The 18658-nt window shown below is 59.4% G+C and overlaps 1 protein-coding gene across 1 annotated transcript; it reads right to left on the bottom strand.

The window, feature by feature from the left end:
* Positions 1-539: 539 nt before the first annotated feature.
* On the bottom strand, positions 540-17144 carry DRC3 (dynein regulatory complex subunit 3). The gene is made up of 12 exons (XM_052658679.1): positions 16988-17144; positions 16101-16217; positions 14504-14670; positions 11437-11583; positions 9862-9981; positions 9256-9368; positions 7460-7634; positions 5195-5326; positions 3033-3103; positions 1761-1884; positions 758-889; positions 540-653 (listed from the first exon to the last, which is right to left on the bottom strand). Exons 1-12 carry the CDS (start codon positions 17142-17144, stop codon positions 540-542), a joined length of 1569 nt encoding a protein of 522 aa, XP_052514639.1.
* Between the last annotated feature and the right edge of the window lie 1514 nt (positions 17145-18658).

Consider the following 18658-nt stretch of genomic DNA (forward strand, 5'->3'; position numbering starts at 1 on the left):
TGTTTGTTCCTACTGTTTTAGCAAAGTGATTTACTTGTGAAAACAGAAAACAATCTTTGTTGTTCCTGGGTTAAAAGCCTGGGCAAGGTCACCTGACACGCACACGTCCTGTTCAAGGAGCCACCGCAGGGCCCTGGCACAGAGGGGTCTCGGGTGCCTGGGCCCAAGTGAGGGAGCAGGAGGAGTCTGCAAGATTCGGGCACGAAGGCTCCAGAGCCACCCACCCTTGCTCACCCGCCTCCCCTCCCCAGCACTGTCCCCACACCCTGAGTGTGCTGGGAGGAGGTGCTTGTCACCTCCCCACCTCACAGATAACGCCAGCTGCACTCTCAGCTCCAGAGGGTCCTTGGGTCCTCACAGCCTCCACCTTGGAAAGCCAGCTGGGCCCCTGAGGAAGGGCCTGCCCTGGACAAGAAGGGGCAGCCAAGAGCCTAGGAGCCACTCTAAGCAGTCACCAGCTGCTCAGATGCAGACACAAAGAGGATGGAGAAAGCTGACAGAAGTGTTTTATTTCTCTACCTGTGGAGTGGGGGTCAGCCCTAGTCCAGGAGGTCCCCACACTCCAGGCTGTCCAGCTCGCTCTGCACGTGGTCGACGTACTGGTTGATCTCCTTCACACGTTTGCGGTTCCTCATGATCTCATCCTTGTGAATCTGAGGGCAAGGCGGATCTTGAGACTGTCTGCCTGAGTCTGCCCCACCCCCACCCACGTGTGGCTCCACCCCCTGCCACCTGCCCTTGCCACATATCTGCTCACCTTGTCCAGCAGGTGTGTGCACCAGGAGTTGACCCTGGTCACCAGCTCATCCTCGCGATTGTCAATCTTAAGGAGGTGGATGTCATGCGAGGCCCCAACTGCGTTAACTATCGTGTCTTTGTCAACGAAGAGCTGGGAAGGAAAGAGTGGGTGAGGGGCCTAGATCCACCCTCAGCGCAGAGCTGCCGAGCCGGTGGGGAGAGGGGCTGAGGTCCCTGGGGGCGGAGGCAGAGCCTGCTCTGTGTCCCCACTTCCTTGCTGTTGGCCCAGCAGTGCCAGTGACGGGGCAAGGGCCCCCGGGGCAGCAAGGCAGTCCCCGTGGGGAGCGTGCCCTTCCCCCAAAGACAGGACCAGCCCTGTGACTTCACCAAGGTTCTCAAGTCCAACCTGCCTGAAACCTGCCATCAGGTGGGAAATGTGAGGCCAGCCGGGGGTCTCGGGGCTGCTCTGAGGACAGAAGGCGCCACACGCCCACCAATGGGTCTCTGCCGCTCTCATGTCAACCCAGTCGACCTGAGCTTCTACTGGGGCTCCTGCCGTCATGTTCCCACCCGGTTCCCCACTGTGGATGACACTGTGGGTCGGTGCTCCCCCCAGGCCTGGCTGGAGGTCCCCGGAGCGGGCAGATAGACCTCCGCAGTGCTTTTCCAGTAGCTAGAGGGAATCTCAGATCTTTACCTCCCTTGTAGTCACTGCGTCTTAGAAAGTGCCAGAACCCCCACTTTGGGAAAGCAGGCTGTCCCAAACCCAAAAGGTTTCAACCAACCTGTCAGTGGAAACCACATAGTGGTCAGGAGCTCCTCTTTAGTGGGGCCGCTCTGAGTGCTTTACTTGTTAGCCTGTCACCTGCCTATCTCCCCTTCCGCAGGTGCGAAATTAACGCTCCCGGAGGGGTTCAAGCTTTCCGGGGGGGCGGGCCCCACGACGCCACCGCCCACCAGGAGCCCCGCCTGCCGGGCTCGGGCTCCGCCCACTGGACTCCAGCCCTGCCCCCCGCAATCACCGAGCGCACGTCGTCTGGCAGGTCCTCGTCCATCTCGCCCTTGACTATCTTCTCCAGGATGTTGATAGCGATCTCCAGGAGCTTCTCGTGGTGGTGGTTCTCCAGGTCCCGGCACTGCGCCATCGTGCAGCCAGAGTTAAGCCAAGGCCGGGCCAAGCAGGCTGGGGCACCCTCCCCTGCGCTGGCCCAGCTTGTCCTCCCCTTACGGGCCCTCCGAGTCCTCCGGCTCCCTCCACACCCCTTGGGGTCCCTTCTGGTCCCCTCCCCCACAGCCCTTTGTCCCTGCTGCTTGCAGCTCTCACTCTCCGTTGTATCCTGAAGGCCTCCTCTCGGAATCACTTCTCCCCATCCTCTGCTGCCCCCTGAGCCAGAAACGTCCTCCCCACCTCTCCAGCTGATCCCTCTGGCTCACCCTCTGGTCCTCACTTAGTGGACTCTCCCTCAGGGAGAGTCCCGACCTCCGCTCAGCTGCTGCCATCGCTCTGACAGCAGGATGGGGCCCAGGAGGACAGGGGTGAACTTCAGGGCCCTGAGTTCAGGTGACAAAAGGCTGGGCATGCCCCACATGTCAGCCCCTAACCTGACACTGATCTGCTTACGGATGACTTGTCAGTGGCATCAGCATAGAGGTTGACTACCCCTGGGCCCAGCACCTACAGCATGGGCTGGTCCGGGGAAGGATTCTGGGGTGTGGTCTCCAGGTGAGGTCACTCGTGCTGCTGGCAGCAGCCTGTGGAGCAACCCGCTATCTGGACTTCTGCTCTAACAAGGTGCCTTTGTGCTGGGGGTCAGGAAACACTCCTTAAATGTTCCAGAGAGTTGGCAAACCTCCACCTCTTGAAGGTGGGCTTCCTTCCTCGGTGAGAATGGGAGGTTTTACAACCCCAGTTTCAAAGGTGGAGATGCCCATTAAACAGGGTCCTGTTTAATCTCACCTTGGTGGAGATAACAGATCTTCCTGTAAGTCAAAAGAGGCATAGGCAGTTCTGGTAAAATGTGAAGTCTGATTATAAAGCGCTGGATTTTTACTCTTTGCCAGTGTGTCTAGGGCTCTGGTGGCAGTGGGAGGGAGCAGGCATGGGAACCCACAGGGAGCCACCTGGAAGAGACCCACTTATTTTCATCTTTCGTAAGCAGTGCAGAAGCTCTACCCTCTGTGTCTTTGGTTTAGAATGTGGGCACCTCCCCGTGGGTCTGGTGGCGGGCACCATGTTGTGGGCAGGAGCCCCTGGCCCACAGTGCCTCCCCGGAGGGTCCTCAAGGAAAGGATATAGGCTCTGGACGTTCTCCACAAAGAGTCCCACCAGGTCGATAATGTTCCTTTCAAACATGTTTATAGTCTCCTGGAAATGATAAAGAACATGTGTGTTTAGACGTGAACTCCACTGACTTCACGCCAGAGCCACAGTGCTGCTTACTGCTTACTGGGCGGTGACCCAAGACCTTGAGGGTGAAGACCAACCGCCTGGCCTCACAGGGGGTGGTGACCACCTTCCCTCAGCTGTTACCCTCCAGCCTGTTCTCTCGCTCACCCCTCAACCTCAGGGCTTTAGTGGGTGCCTTCTCCAGGCCTTAGCCTGTGCTGTCTCTCTGCTCGCCCCCCCAACCCCCCGCAAGTATGCACACACACAGCTCTGCCCTTTCTGGGGCTTCCCAGTGGCATCTGGCCCTGTGGACTGTAGGCCATCAGGCCCCTCTGTTCATGAAATTCTCCAGGCAAGAATACTAGAATGGGTTGTCATTTCCTTCTCCAGGGGAATCTTCCCCACCCAGGGATCAAACCTGAGTTTCCTGCACTGTAGGCAAATTCTTTACTGTCTGAGCCATCAGGGAAGCCCCCTGCCTCCATCACCTCCACAGAAACAAAAGGAAGGAGTTGCTAGGAGCTAGGCTGCCTGCCAGCTCCACCACTGTCTGCAACTCAGGGGAAGTCATTAACTTCCCTGGCCTCAGCTTCCTCTTCTGTGAAATGGATTTCTTCCACATAGGTTGTGGCGAAGCAGGAATGGACTTCTTTACACAAAATGCTTTGGGAGGCGCCTGGCAAGAGGAGACCCTTGGGAGTGCCGGCTGCTCCCCAGGCCTCTTGCTTTCAAGGCTCCCACCTTTCTCTGTGAGGGTGACCCTGCACAGCTGCATCCAGTGCTCGTCAAGGCATCCAGCCTCAACCAGGTGCCACAGGGAGGGCTGCTGCCCCTGAGTCACAGGGTGGTCACGCCCCTGACCTGCCCTAGACTACAGGGGCTGCAGGGTGGGCTGAGAGCACAGGGAGTGCAGGTTGAGTCTGAGGACTGCGGAAGCCGAGCTAAATATACATCTTTCAAATGTGTGTTAACACTTGTAATAAATGAAAATAGAGTCATTGATGAGACCTAAAGGAAACCAACCCTGAATATTCATAGGAAGGACTGATGCTGAAGCTGAATCTTTGGCCACCTGATGTGAAGAGCCAACTCTTTGGAAAAGACCTTTTTGCTGGGACAGATTGAGGTCAGGAGGAAAAGCGGGCGAGAAGAGGATGAGATAGTTGGATGGCATCACTGACTCAGTGCACATGAGTTTGAGCAAGCTCCGGGAGATAGTGGAGGAAAGAGGAGCCTGGCAGGCTGCAGTCTGGGGTTGCAAAGATTTGGACACAACTTAGCAACTGAACAACAACACTGAAAAACAAGGGCTCTACTTGATAGCTTTTTGGCCATTAGTAAGACAAGCACAAGTTCTGGAGGACTGGGGGGGTGATAGAAAGGGGGCTCCCTGCTTGGGAAGGTTGGGAGCTACTGCCTGAGCCCTGACGCCGGTGGGCCGTTTTCAGCAGTGCCAGAGCCCCCGTGGGGAGCAAGCTCTTCTCAGAGACATGGCAGGAACCTCTCCCAGTCTGTGGGTCACTGTCTCTGCCCAGCCTGTTCTGTTCATCACTGTGCTCAGGGCCCAGCCTTGGCTGCTGGCTGCCTGCTGAATGCACAGGTCAGTCTGGCTGCCCCAGATCAGGCAGCAGCGCTGTTAGGCTCCTTGCTCTGCCCTGAGATACGGTAGCTACAAGTGGCAGTGCCGGCAGCCTTGGCTCCATCCCAGATCTCCAGATTGAGTGTGGGGTGGGTGGAAAGTGGGGGCCCACTTTGTTTTTTGACAGCTCCGTGGGTCTAAGCAAAGACTCTCCCTGCCGGGGCTCCGGGCTCTTCCTGGGTCGGGTGCTCACTCCAGAGAGACGAGCTCAATTCTTGTGCTGCACAAGGACTGCTGGGCATCTCAGTGACTGCAAAGTGCTGAAGGCACAGAAAGCTCTCATGTGGGCCGCCGATTCACACCGGAGGGTTCTGGCCCCCAGGAGGTGTGGCCTTGGTGGGTTCCTTCACTGCAGCTGTGGCTCATGCTCACAGCCATGCCAGGCCCCTCATCCGATTCCTGCATTGGAGCTGCACCCAGGCCCGCCTCACCTCCAGCTGCTCCATCAGCTGCATCTCCAGCGTCATGAGCACGTTGAACAGCTCTGTGATGTCCTCGCTATACTGCACTATCTTTGCCTCGATGTTACTCAGTTCACTCTCCTCTCGGATCGCGTTTAAACTCTGCAAACAAAACTGTGCTTTAGGCAGAAATCTACGATGAAAAGTAATTCCTGAAATGACAGGCAGTGGTTTGGTTTTGTGGGTCGGAACCTGGATTCTGGGGTCGGCCCACACTCAAGTGTCAGCTCTGCCCCCTCCATGCAGGATGGAGGCGGTCAGAGCAGAGGCTCCACCAGCTGGGGAGTTATTGGAGGTGGAGGGGACAATGGCTTCAGAGTCACCTGGACCTGAATCAGGACCAGGCTGGGTCACTGTGTGACCTCAAGTGACTCCCATCTCCTTGGGAGCAGGGGCAGAGAGCCTGAGCATCACAAAGCCAGGGGATGGGGTGGCATCTCTGAGGTCTTGGCTCAGTGGGGCTCTGATCAGGGAGGGGTCCAGGACCAGCGGGGCAGTGAAGAGGGTTATAACACAAGGTTGGACCCCCACAGTGCCCCGTGAGCTGCCAGCAGTAAGCAGACACAGGTCCATCTGTGAAGAGAAGTGCTAGTGGGCTGGACAGCATGGGTAGTCGGAGCCGCACCCAGTACCAGCCGTTCACTAATGAAGGGCCTGGGGGTTCGGCTGCTGGATGCAATGTCAGTGACCAGCAAGTGACCCAGCAAGACTGGGGGTGAAGGGTGCTTGTGGTCATGGCCGCCCCATCTGGAGGAAGGTCAGGCTTCTTCCCTAGCTCAAGCCTGATGTGAAAGCAAATCCCGACAGAGGGAAGATTAACATGTAAAAAATAAAGCCATAAAAGTACCTCAAGAAAGAAAGGGGGGGCCTTAAATAATCTCAGAGTGGAGAAATCCTTCCTAGGTGTGACTGGAAGAAAAAATTGATAATTTCTACTACATTAATTTTTAAAAAATTCTGAATGTCAGAAGTGCCATAGACATAATGCCAAGACAAATAGGAAACAGGAAAATATTTGCAACTCATTTCACTGACATGGGGCTAATTTCCCAATCTATAAAGAGTTGCTACAAAGTAATCTTTAAATAAAACAAAAAAAAAAGAGAGACAGAAACACAGAGATCAAAAACCAAATGGGTGAGGGCATATTATAAGAACCCCGGAAGAGAAGGCTCGGGTCAGCTGCCTAGTCTGAGGCGACATTTGAGCATCACCATGGTGGGGGGGCATCAGCTCTCCCCGAAGACACACCCCAGACCTGGGAGCTAGGTCAACCAGTCTGCCCGGGGCTCCAGGAGCACCAGCTGGAGGACGTCCAGACATCCCAAGCCCAGTGGCTACAGGGACCCAACGTGATGGGGACAGGGACTGGGAGACTCGACTGGCCCAGGGGCAGCCGCTGCCAGGGACGTTGGCAACCACAGTTCTGTGAAATCCTCCTGTTTTCAATGTCAGAAGAATGCCCAAACAGTTTAAAACCTTCTTATGGCCACACGCAACACATGTGTGAACAAACGAGCTCCTGCGCTGAGGTCTGAAGCTCTGGCTGAAGGTGGCTCTCGTTAATGGGAGCCCTGTCAGCCTGACCCATGTCACCGCTGGAGGGTGGGGGGTTCCTCCTCTTTAAACTAAGTCCTCAACCAGCTTCTCGCTCCTCTAACCTGGATGCCGTGTGCACTCACAGGCTTGCTGTGCCAGTGGTTTCTGGATGAAAGGAAAGTCCATAGCTTTGGAGCAGGTCAGTAATCCTGTCTGCAAAAGTAAGGTTAACTGAAACCGCTCTGCTGAGTACACACGGCCCTGCTTGCGGTGCGGCCCCTCTGCACAGTCTGCGGCTCACCCTGCTGTATGCAGCCCCAGGAGAGTTGCCCGGAGCAGCACTGACCCCTAGGAGAGGAGGGGGCCTGGCTGGGGCTAGGAGAAGAGGGGGCCTGGCTGGGGGTGGCTTCCCAGGCTGGCACTCACGTGTAGTGGTCATCCTCTTTGTTGTGACCACCGGGGTAATGGCACCACTGAGGCAAAAAGTTGTGGCAACCCCACCGTGAACCTGGGATAGTGGAGGAGCCAGAGTGGGTGGGGCAGCCTGAGTTAGGTGAACTGGTGAACAGGGACAATGATCAAGGGGCTTGGGTCGTCAGAGGGGAGGGGCTGGCCCTCTGGCAGGTGGGCACCTGCAGCGGGAGGTGGGCCTCTGGCAGGTGGGCACCTGCAGCGGGAAGTGGGGACGGGACCCACCAACAAGTGCTTCTCCTCAAACTTGGCAATCTTGAGCTTGCCCTGCTCCTGGTTTTCCTGGATGGCCTCCTGCACACACTCCATGAAGGTGTCTAGCTCTGCCTTTCGCTTCTCCTGCTGCTTCAAGCCGTACTCAAAGATGTTCAGACAGATGATGACAAACTTATCCTTGTAGGTGAACGACTGTTAAGGAAGCCTGCAGCTGCCCTGGAGGGTGGACTGCCTGGGGGTGGACTGTCTGGGGGGTGGGCTGCCTGGGGTGGGCTGCCTGGGGTGGGCTGCCTGGGGGTGGGCTGCACTGCCTGGGGCTGGACTGCCTTGGGGTGGACTGCCTGGGGGGTGGACTGCCTGGGGCTAGACTGCCTGGGGCTGGACTGTCTGGGGGGTGGACTGCCTGGGGCTGGACTGCCTGGGGGTTGGGGTGCCTGGGGGTGGACTGCCTGGGGGGTGGGCTGCCTGGGGCTGGACTGCCGGGGGGTAGGCAGCTTGGGGGTGGGCTGCCTGGGGGTGGGCTGCCTGGGGGGTGAGCTGCCTGGGGCTGGACTGCCTGGGGGTAGGCGGCCTGAGGGTGGGCTGCCTGGGGGTGGACCGCCTGGGGGGTGGACCGCCTAGGGAGTGGACCACCTTGGGGGTGGACTGCCTGGGGGGTGGACTGCCTGGGGGGTGGGTGGCCTGTGGCTGGACTTCCTGGGGGGTGGGCTGCCTGGGGCTGGACTGCCTGGGGGTTGGGCTGCCTGGAGGTGGACTGCCTGGGGGGTGGGCTGCCTGGGGCTGGACTGCCTGGGGGGTGGGCTGCCTGGGGGTAGGCAGCCTGGGGGTGGACTGCCTGGGAGTGGGCTGCTTGAGGGTGGGGGTCCTGGGGGTGAGTGGCTTGGGGGTGGACTGCCTCAGGGTGTCGGGGTGGACTGCCTGGGGCTGGACTGCCTGGGGGTGGACTGCCTGGGGGTAGGCTGCCTCGGGGTGGACTGCCTGGGGGTGGACTGCCTGGGGCTGGGCTGCCTGGGGCTGGGCTACCTGGGGCTGGGCTGCCTGGGGGATGGACTGCCTGGGGGTAGGCAGCCTGGGGGTGGGCTGCCTGGGGGTAGGCAGCCTGGGGGTGGACTGCATGGGGGGTGGGCTTCTTGGGGTGGATTGCCTGGGGGTGGGCTGCCTGGGGTGGATTGCCTGGGGTGGGCTTCCTGGGGTGGGCTCCTTGGGGTGGACTGCCTGGGGTGGGCTGCTTGGGGTAGACTGCCTGGGGGTGGGCTGCCTGAGGTGGACTGCCTGGGGGGTGTGCTGCCTGGGGGCACTGCCAGGTTGGGGTGGCATGTGGGCCTGGAGGCAGAGCCACAGTTGAGATGGAGTATAACGTGGTGATCGGTGTCTCCACCCTCAGCCTGAGAATTCAGCCCCAGAATTCACCTGGGTAGGTGGCTATGGTGACAAGTGCCCATCAGTCACATCCTCTGGGGGAAGGGATCAGGCCCAGCCCGCAGCCCCTAACCATGCAACACGTCTCCCTCTGCAAGCTCGACCTCCCCAATTGCAAGCCGGGGTCTGAGACCCCGTGGGTGGTGACACAGTTTTAAACACTGAGTGCAAAGCACACAGCAGGAACCCATGAACAGCTAGGCTGCATCCCCGGCAACCTGGGCCCTGCTAACCGGACACCCCATGTGTTCCTCCCCTGTGCTGAGGAACACCTCATGTGTTCCTCGCTGCCCTGGGTGCACCGTCCTGGGGCCCAGAGGGGAAGGGGACTCCCCCTGGGCTCCCATGCCCAGGCCCTGTGGGGTGGCCATGACCCAGAAGGATATGCCTCCAGGAGCTCGCCCACGCCGGGCAGGTGGGAGAGCTTGCTGCCCTCTACGTCCTCAGTGTACATGCTGTCGAACAGGAAGGTGCCGTTTAGCTGCTCCACGAAGGCTGCCTGTGGTCAGAGACACAGCGGGCTCACTGGGCAGGACCCTGTGTTGGGCACTGGGGCCGTGCATGCCCAGCCCCTGGGAAGGCAGGCAGGGATGGGCAGGCGATGGGCTGGGTGAGGCCACAGCTACAGAGGCAGAAAACTGAAGGATGCCCTCAGCTTGGTCCTGTTGAGCAGGGGCACCCTGGGAGAAATGAGCATTCCCGGGGAACTGACCAGTGGGCCTAAGGACCAGGGACTGCTCTGAAAAACGGCTGGGCACAGAATCTGCCTGGGGGCTGTGGGACAGAGTCGGGGGTGGGGGCGACAGGTCAGCATGACTGTCCTGCCTGAGGCTCCAGCGGCCCAGAGACCCTGGGGTACCAGCTGTTCTCAATCAAATGACAGGTTTCTGAGTCCTGGACTCTGCCGACCTTCACAAACCAGCCTGAGACCGGTGCGGGACTGGGCAGGCGTGGCGGGTGGGACAGCGGGTCTCCCGCGCGCAGCCCTGAACCTTGTGCTCCTCCAGCTCCTCCCGCCGGGCCTGCTCGTCTTCTAGCCGCGCCTGCACCAGGTTCTCCCGGTGCTTCAGCTCGTCGATGCTGTACTGGTGCTTCATCTCCGCCAGCTCTTTCTGTCGGAGAAGCGGGAAGGGGCATCGTTACTCTGGGACCAGGGGTCCCTCACAGCCACTGGCCTCCCCAGCATGGGCAGGGCCTGGACAGGAGTGGCTTGTCTTCCCTCCCCCACCCTTCCCAAGTATTCTGAGCCTCGGGTAAATCAGTGTGGGAGCCTCAAGGGCAGGCTGAGTGAGGATGTGGGCCGTCCCTGGGGTGGAGGCCCCCTCGCAGTCCCGCTGGTTCCCACACCTTCCCTGGCTGGGCTCTGGCCCTCTTTAAGGGGTGCACAAGGAAGAGCTGCAGTGGGGGGTGCGAGCCACAGGCCTGGGCACAACGCTCTCGGCTTATTCTCAGCATTTGAGCCCCCGTTGCCCTTCAAAGTATTGCCTAAATGCAAAAAATAAGACTTGAGAGTCTTGAAATTCAAAATTTCACAGTCCTGTCCTGTTCCTGGACAAGAGAAGGGCATGGTTGGGGAAGGAGGGGCAACTCTCTGACCCCCCTGGTATCTGTGGACCCCCAGTCTCTGCGGACCCCCTGGGTCTCTGTGGACCCCCTGGATCTTTGTGGATCCCCACTGGTCTCTGTGGACACCCCCAGAAAGGTTCCTGCGAGCAGAGGGCTCCACACTTGGCAGGTGGCGCAGCAGCCAGGCCAGCAGGGTCAGCACGGAGACCTGGGGACCAGCCAGCTCTCCCGGTGCCCCCACGTCACCTTAGGGCCTCCCCCCCCCCCCAGACACAGGCTCCTTCCTCCCAGGAAAGGCAGCAGCTTCTGATTGGGGGGTGGCAAGTCCCCCACCTCCTCATACCCTGCTTTCATCCCGTTCTGCTGCCAGAGGCCTTCCCTGTCGGGTGGGGTTTTTTCCCCTGGGGGCAAAGCACCCACAAACTGGTCACAGGGTAAAGGGTAAAAAGCTCCCAGCAGGGGTGTAGGACAGAGGCGGGGGTGTAGGACAGAGGCGGGGGTGGCCTGGCCAGGCAGTGGACAGGGGCGGGGCCTTCCTCCTGGGGTGAGGCTCCCTCAGGCCAGAGACCCTGGCTCTGCTGCAGTTGAGCCCAGCTCTCTGCTGGCCACCTCGGCCGTGGGGTCCTGGGGGCATCCCTCTGGGGTCAGCGAGGTTGGCACTTTGGGGTGCTACCATGACCTGTCAGTGTCACTCCTGGGGTTGCCTGTTGTGGGGGTGAGTCCTGACTCTGCCCTGAGCTGCTGAGTCCACTGAGGGCCAACTCTCACTCAGTCTCCCAGACTTGTCCACGGAGAAGCAGACAGAGCAGGACGGCAGCGAGGAGGCAGGAGGAGGCCCAGGACAGGGCCCAGCCAAGAATGTGCACCACAGTGACAGGGGCCGTTAGGGTCAGGAGCCTCCAGGAGGGGCTGCTTTCCTCTCCTCCCATGGACGTGGCCCTCCCCAGATGCCCAGGGCCTGGACACTGACCCACAGAGCCCATGTTGAAGGGAGATGCTACCATGTGGTCGTCGAGGCGCCGAAAGTCCAGGTACACGAGGTCAGGGAGGTAGGCGCAGATGAACATCTTGTAGTCCTCATCCTCGGCCACCGGGTTCCCGGACAGGCTGAGCGTGCGCAGGGCCTTGAACCGCCGCAGGTAGATGACCTGAGGGGAAGGCGGGCCTGTGTCCTTTCTCTGCCCTCTGCCCACACCGGGAAGCCACGAGGATGAGGAGCCGTGGTCTTTGCCAGGGCCAGTGGATGGGGTCCCACGCTCACTGGGGACCCCGTCTCCCCATCTGTGAAGGGGCCGCAGGGGTGTCACACGCAGGTGTTGAGAGGACCCAACGCCGCAAGGAGCACCAAGAAGAGGGCTGACACCTGCTCCCCAAGCGCCCGCTGTCCCTCCACCCTCCACTGTCAGCACAGGCACCCTTTCCACCCGTCAGTGCTCTGAAAGGCCCTGTGCCCTGAAATTCAGCAAAACCTGGATCTACTGGGTGGCAGCTGGTGGGACCACCACTAACAACCATTTACTTTTCCTGTTGTTAGTAACGAGGGACATTCAGCAAGACCACCAGCCCCTCATCTGACAGCATCTCCTCCCCTGTGCGAAAGACAGAAGAGAAACCTGCTTCTCTTCCTTCCTGAAGGGATTCCCTTGTCAGTTGTTTATTCGTTCAGCAAACATCACTGAGCACCTGCCAGCCTGGGGACACAGTGGGAACAGAGCCCTCAGAGCAGAAGCTGACACTCTAAGGGCAGGGGACAGGAATGCTTCAAAAGTCAGCAGAGGGACTTCCCTAGGGGCACCGCAGATAAGAATCTGCCTGTCGATGCAGGGGACACAGGTTCCATCCCTGGCCCCAGAAGATCCCACCAAGCAGCAGAGCCCCCGTGCACCAAGGCCACTGGGCCCACATGCCTAGATCCCATGCTCTGCAACAAGAGAAGCCACAACAATAAGAAGCCAGCACGCCGCATCTGGAGAGCGGGCCTGCCTCCTCCGTCTCCGCAACTGGAGGAAGCCTGAGGAAAGCAGTAAAGACCCAGAACAGCCAAAAATAAATGCTTTTTAAAAGTCAGAGACATTGCTGTTGGTCATAAGCGCTCGAAGAACTCGAGGGGGTAGGTAGGGAGGGAGCCTTAGGGACAATGATAGGGTTGGGGTTCCGTTAGGATTTGAGCCCCTGAACTCTGGGGAAGCAGCAGGAAGAGCAGTGGCGAGTGTACTCCCAGGAGCAAAACCAGCACAAACGAAGGCCACGCCATGGGAAACGGCGTGACCAGTGCCAGGAAGCAGGGAGGGGCCAGGAGGTCTGAGAAGATACTGAGAACAAGGCCAGCCCTGATTCATCTGAGACCTGGTGGGCGGCGGTCAGGAGTTTGAAAGCTGTCTTAGGGAAATGGGAGCTGTTGGAGTTTTCAGGGTATGTGGGGTGGGGCGGGGGGTCAGGACCTAATTTCATTTTAAGAGCTCTCCCAGTGGGATTCCAGTTTTTGTCTTTGGGATCATCAAAGCAAGAAAGGTCTGGGAGCAAAGTGTGCTGTGGGTGGTTAGAGGGACAGGACTTCTTGTCATTGCTGCTGGGTCTGTAGGTGGTTCCACTTCTGTAGATGGCCACGCAGCAAGACCCATCACAGTGAGAAAACGCCCTCGGACCCAGCAACTCCACCTGGAGGAATTCATCTCCCACAGGGGCTCATCCAGGTGCACAGTCAGCCCCTATCAAAGACATCCCCAACAGCCTGTGTATGACGGCATGAGGTCGGAGAACACCTCAGTGTCCACCCATGGGGGCTGGAGAACTCCATCCTGCAGGATCTAGGCAATGGAATGTCCTGTGGTGTGTAGAGGGCACCAATGACTTGCAGGGGGTGGGGGGGTGGGGATGACCCAAGACAGGCTCTGGAGAGTAGCCAGACAGGTGTGACAATCGTGTGAAACATTTAGACAGTAAGATGCCCGGAAAGACACATGTGCTATTTAGGAGCAGTTGTGGCCTCTGGCAGGGGACACACGGGCAGAGGTCAAGGGCGAGGGGCTTTGCTCTGCATGCCCTGAGTTCTGCTGAGTCAGCCACTTGCTTTTAATTCAATGAACAAAATGAAAACAAGCCTAATAAATATATAACAGGAAAGTCTATAATCAGATGTAAGAAACTCAGGGCAGGTAAGGACTGAAACCAGAGATGCTCTGGGCTTGTCGGCCATGAAGCCAGCGTCCCCTGCCTGTCTCTCTGGGGACCAGCTGCACCTGCTTCTCCTGTCTTCATGGGGTGGGGGGTGCGTGCCTGGCACCCAGCACACCCTGGGGAAATGGGGACAAAAGAACAGCCCAGGCCAGGGAGGGAGGCGGGTGTTCACAGCAGGGTGGGGCACGGCCTGAGTCGGTTTCCCCTCCCTGCCCAGGCCTGGATCTGCTCAGGGCCAGGGCTAGTGTCTGAGGATGACAAGTCAGAGGCAGTCCACTCACATACAGGCTCCCAGGTGCTGGACCTACCCAGGCAGCAGCAGCTCTAAACACTCAGACAGTTTCCCACAAGCATGATTTGGGGCTATTTGGGGTTTACCCTTAACTGAAAATTCCTGAATAAGCACCATTTCCTCCATAGCCCCTCTGCGCCCTGTCCTGCTGCAGCTGCTCTACATGGACAGACTTGACCCTCACGATGGCCTGTGGGGTGGACTGCTATTTGTCCTCAGGAACAGATGGGCACTGAGCCCTGGATGCTGAGTTCCCGGCCCAGGGCCTCACCCCTCGCCAGTCCGTTGCTCTAGCTGCTCTGCCTGGGGCACTGCCCTGTACCCTCTGCCCACCCTGCCAGCGACCTGGGGCTGCTGTTGGTCTCTGTCCCCACTGGGCACAGGCCAGACGCCCCACAGGCAAGAGGGCCCCCCTCAGCAATGTCTGCTGAGTGAGTGGTGGGGGTGGGGCACAGACGCACCCACATGCAGGCCCCCACGGGCTAAGCTGGTATCTGAATGTCCTTGAATCTGGATTTCCGGCTTTTCTAGGACGGGGTGGGGGGTGGCGGGGAGCTACCCCCACCGTCCCCCTGGCCCCTGCCGGTGCCCACACTCACGTTCATCAAGTTCCCGATATGGTTGTTGCCCAGCGACAACACCTGCAGCTTGACCAGTGCGTCCAGCGAGTCAATCTTGCTGATGCGGTTGTTGAACAGGCTCAGGTCCTCTAGGTTGACCAGCGTGTCCAGCCCCTCGATGGCCTCGATGTTGTTGAAAGACAGGTCTGGAGGACAGGCCTGGCTTAGGGGCACCGTCCTGGAGCTGAACCCCCACCTCGGCTCTACTGTCTCCTTCCCGGTAGCAGAGGTGGGCAAAGGCTCCCATCTGTGCGACCCACGATACAGGATGGAAACTCACTGGGGGTGGGGTCAGCACACCTTGGGGAGGGGGACACCCTTGAGGCCAGGCCGCCCCACACTCCAGGCCCAACCCCAGCTGACCTGAGGACCCCCTCTACTCCAGGTTTCTCATCTTTGGGAATCAAACTGCTTTTTCCCACTGCAGGATTGGGTTTGAGGGGATCGGGGCTGCAACATTGTCCTGGAACACGGATGGCCCCAAGGCCCAAAGTGGGAACTTTTCATGAGCTTTCAGCTAAAGCCCTGATGTTTAAGGGGCTCCAGAAGTCATTTAGCCTCCCCGGCCCCTCAGAGGAGGCTGTCCTGGGACACTTTCCCTACGCCAGGACCGCCCCGTGCCTTTCCCTTGTTTCACCCTCACAAGCAGAGCTGTCATCGCCATGTCTTAGGGATGAGGGAGCCGAGATTCAAGGGTGCCAGGTGCCCAAGGTCAACAACACATAAGGAAAGTGAGGTGCGGGAGCTGAGCTCACATATCCAGAATTCGTTAGCAGTTCGGCAGAGCGGGGCCTGACTGGGTTCCCCCACTTCCTTTCCTGCCAGGCTCTGTTCTTTGCAGACTGAGCTGGTAGATGTTCAACAAAGGGGTCGGGGGGAGGCAGCTAGGATTTGAGCAGCTGCAGATTGCTGTGGTGTAAATACTCCTACTGCCAGTGTCAGGCTACCAACAGGGCATCCCTGAGTGTAGAGTTGGGACAAGATGTGGGCAGCAGGACTAGCCGGCCCCAGCTTACCCTCAGCACTGCGACAGCTGACTGGCCACCAGCAGGGCCTATGCATGTGGAGGGGGGTTGGGCTGTGGGTACAGGGCGGGCTGTGGGTACAGGAGGGGGCCGTGGGTACAGGCGAGGGGGGTGCTGTGGGTGCAGGGCAGGGCTGTGGGTGCAGGGGGCACTGTGGGTACAGGCAGGAGCCATGGGTGCAGGCAGGGGGCCGTGGGTACAGGCGGGGGTGGGCCATGGGTGCAATAGGGGGATATGGGTACAGGGGGGCAGTGGGTACGGGGCGGCCGTGGGTACGGGGGGGCAGTGGTTGTAGGTAGGGGTCCATGGGTGCAGGCAGGGGTCCATGGGTGCAGGTAGGGGGCGGCTATGGGTTCAGGGGGTGCTGTGGGTGCACTGAACCATCAAACACCCTCTCCTCACCCCACACCCCTGCATCCCAGGGCCCAGCTCCTCCCAGCTCTGGCTGCATCCCTGGGTGACCATCACTAGACAGAGGCTTTCCTGCTTCCAGCAGATGGAGCACCTGCTGGAGGGAGCCAGCAGGGAAGCGGGGCCGCGCGGGGCCCTACCCAGCCAGACCAGGTGCGTGAGGTTCTCCAGGCCCTCGATCTTCTCAATGATGTTGTTGTCCAGCTGCAGCTTCTGAAGGCTCTCAAACTGCCAGAGGTTGTCGATGCGGAGGATGTCTGAAACAATGGAGGGTGCACCGAGGTGGGTGTCAGGGTTTAGTACCAGTGTCATGGGGGCTGGATGATGGATGCTGACTGTGGGAGGGGCCCCAGAAGCCCTGTTTCCTTCCCTGGAGTGCCGGGGACCCTGGAGGTGTGCGCCCAGCTCCGCGGAACTCAGAGTCCCTGTTAGTGCTGGTGCCAGGACTACCACGGGCTACACCGCAAGGTGAAGGTAGGTGGGCCCTCCAGGGCAGGGACTCACACGGCTCCCCCTTGAAATGCCTGGGCTCGGTCAGAGGGCGCAGCAGGGCCCCCCAGGGTGACAAAGGGAATCAAGGCTACAGGGATGGCCCGTTGAGCATTTTGTGGGGTGCTCTGGCCACAAGGACCCTGCATGTCTCTACCTAGAATTGCACGCTGTGTGTCTGCCCAAAGATGGGGGCCCATAAGTGGCAGAGAAATGGCCCCCGAATGTCCATATACTATGAGGGGAAGAACTGCCCACACAGAGGCGGGCTCCTTGCATCACTGATCCCGAGTCCTCTGAAGACCAGCTCCCTGTCATGCGGCTGACTGCCCCCTTGCTCCTGAGGCAGGCAGACCCTCTGTCACGGCCACCAAGAGTGCCACCCTCAGTTGATACCAAGTCTAAAAACCACGCATGCTGGTCTTGTGCCTTTCAACCCAGGTGGCCCGAATGCGACCAAGGACCATAGACTGTGGACCGTGCGTGGAACTGGGGGCTGCCCGCGCCCACCCTGCCCGGCCCCGCCCGGGACACGTACTCTGGAAGTCCAACTGCAGGGACAGGACGTCCTTGAAGAGAATGCCCTCCTGCTTGGCCAGCTGCCCGGCCTCCTCCCGTGGGCCCTGCTCCCCCACGGCCAACTTGAGCATCTCATCGTCCATCACTCTGGGCTCCATGTCATACAGCCGGTTCATCCTTTCTGGAAAACACCAATACCCTGGCTGAGGCCGCCTCTCCTGCCTCCCTTTGAGGGCGAGGCCTGGCCAGTATCCTTTCACTGCATCGTGGGGGAGCGTGGCAGCCATGACGCTCTGAAGGCAGGCCCCTCCCACTCTTGGCTGCTAAACCTGGGCCTCCCCAGACCCCCGCTGGCCTGGTGCCCACCAACAGTGGTGCACCTCTTGTCTCCACAACCAGGCTGTGACCCTAACCACGACCCCGATATCCATACTGGTCCCTTTAGCCTCTGGAGCTCAGCTGCCTGCAAAGCCATCGATCGCCATCTTGGGCCTCTGGCTTTCTGTGCCCACCCTTGTTGGGTTTCTCAGCACCAACCACTGATCACAGTCCTTGGTGGCCCCAGCCAGGCCCGCCAGGCCCGCCAGGCCCGGCCCCCCTTCCCTGAGAGCCTCACCCTCTGAAGGTGGCCATATCTGTAAGCACCCCCAACCACAGGTGCCCAGGGTGTAGCCACTGGTACACACGGACTCAAGCTGGCTATTTGTGACCCTCCCCAGAGAGACGTGAACTGCGGCCTCAGGACAAAGCACCCGTCAGTGCTGGCTACTTGAGCTGGGAAGGCACTGGGAGCTAAGGGCTGGTCAGGGACATGGTGAGTGAGAGAGTAACAGGACCTGCGGAAGACGGACAGACAGAAGCAAGATGGGAACTTGATCCAGGAAAAAAGACAAAAGGACAGACAGAGGCTGCCTTCCCCTCGCTGGCTTCCTGGCCCCTCCTGCTCCAACCTCAGGCCCCTGGACCTCTGACCCCAGGCCCCTAGATAGGGCACTGACTTCACAAGTTAAATCCTCATTTCCCTAAACTAACCCAGGAGGTATCTGTTGCTACTGGTCCAAAGGGATTTGGCTGAGGCACAGCGGGGTGGGTCACAGACGAACCTACACTGCTGTTCTTGGTTGGACAGAGCCACGGTCCTGGGCAGTTTGACCGCAGTCCATCATTACCAGCCGTCCTAGCACACCCAGAAGGGCTGGACCCCATGGGAGGGCACATGCTACTGGAAACGCCCTGATTCTGCCTCGGAATGCTCTGGATGTTCAGTCTTCCCCCTACTCTCCACTCTGTTCTCACCTGCCTGCTGGCTTCACCTCCTACCTTGGCCCTTGCGTGCCCATGCCCGGCCTCCCTGCCCCACTGGTCCCTGATGATGCAGCCCCACAATTGCCTTTTTATTCCAGCGAGCACTGCTGGGGAGACTCGCAAAGTGTTGGGCAAAGTGGGGTGGGCCTGGCAATCCTGCACCTGGTCTCAGAGACCCCCTGCCTGGCTGCCTCTACCCTACCCAGCCATGCAGCTTGTGCAGTTGTGCATCCCAGTGGCCCCAGAGCAGGCACAGCTTCCTTCTTCCTGCACCCACTTCTCTGAGTCTCCCCTTTTCCTGGGTCCGTCCACATTCTCTCATGTCCTTCAGCTGATTGACTCAACCCCTGAAAGACATTTCTAGTCCTCTACCTCTATCTCCCCA

This window comes from Budorcas taxicolor, chromosome 19 (genome assembly GCF_023091745.1).
Source record: "Budorcas taxicolor isolate Tak-1 chromosome 19, Takin1.1, whole genome shotgun sequence".
Classification (NCBI taxonomy): Eukaryota; Metazoa; Chordata; class Mammalia; order Artiodactyla; family Bovidae; genus Budorcas; species Budorcas taxicolor.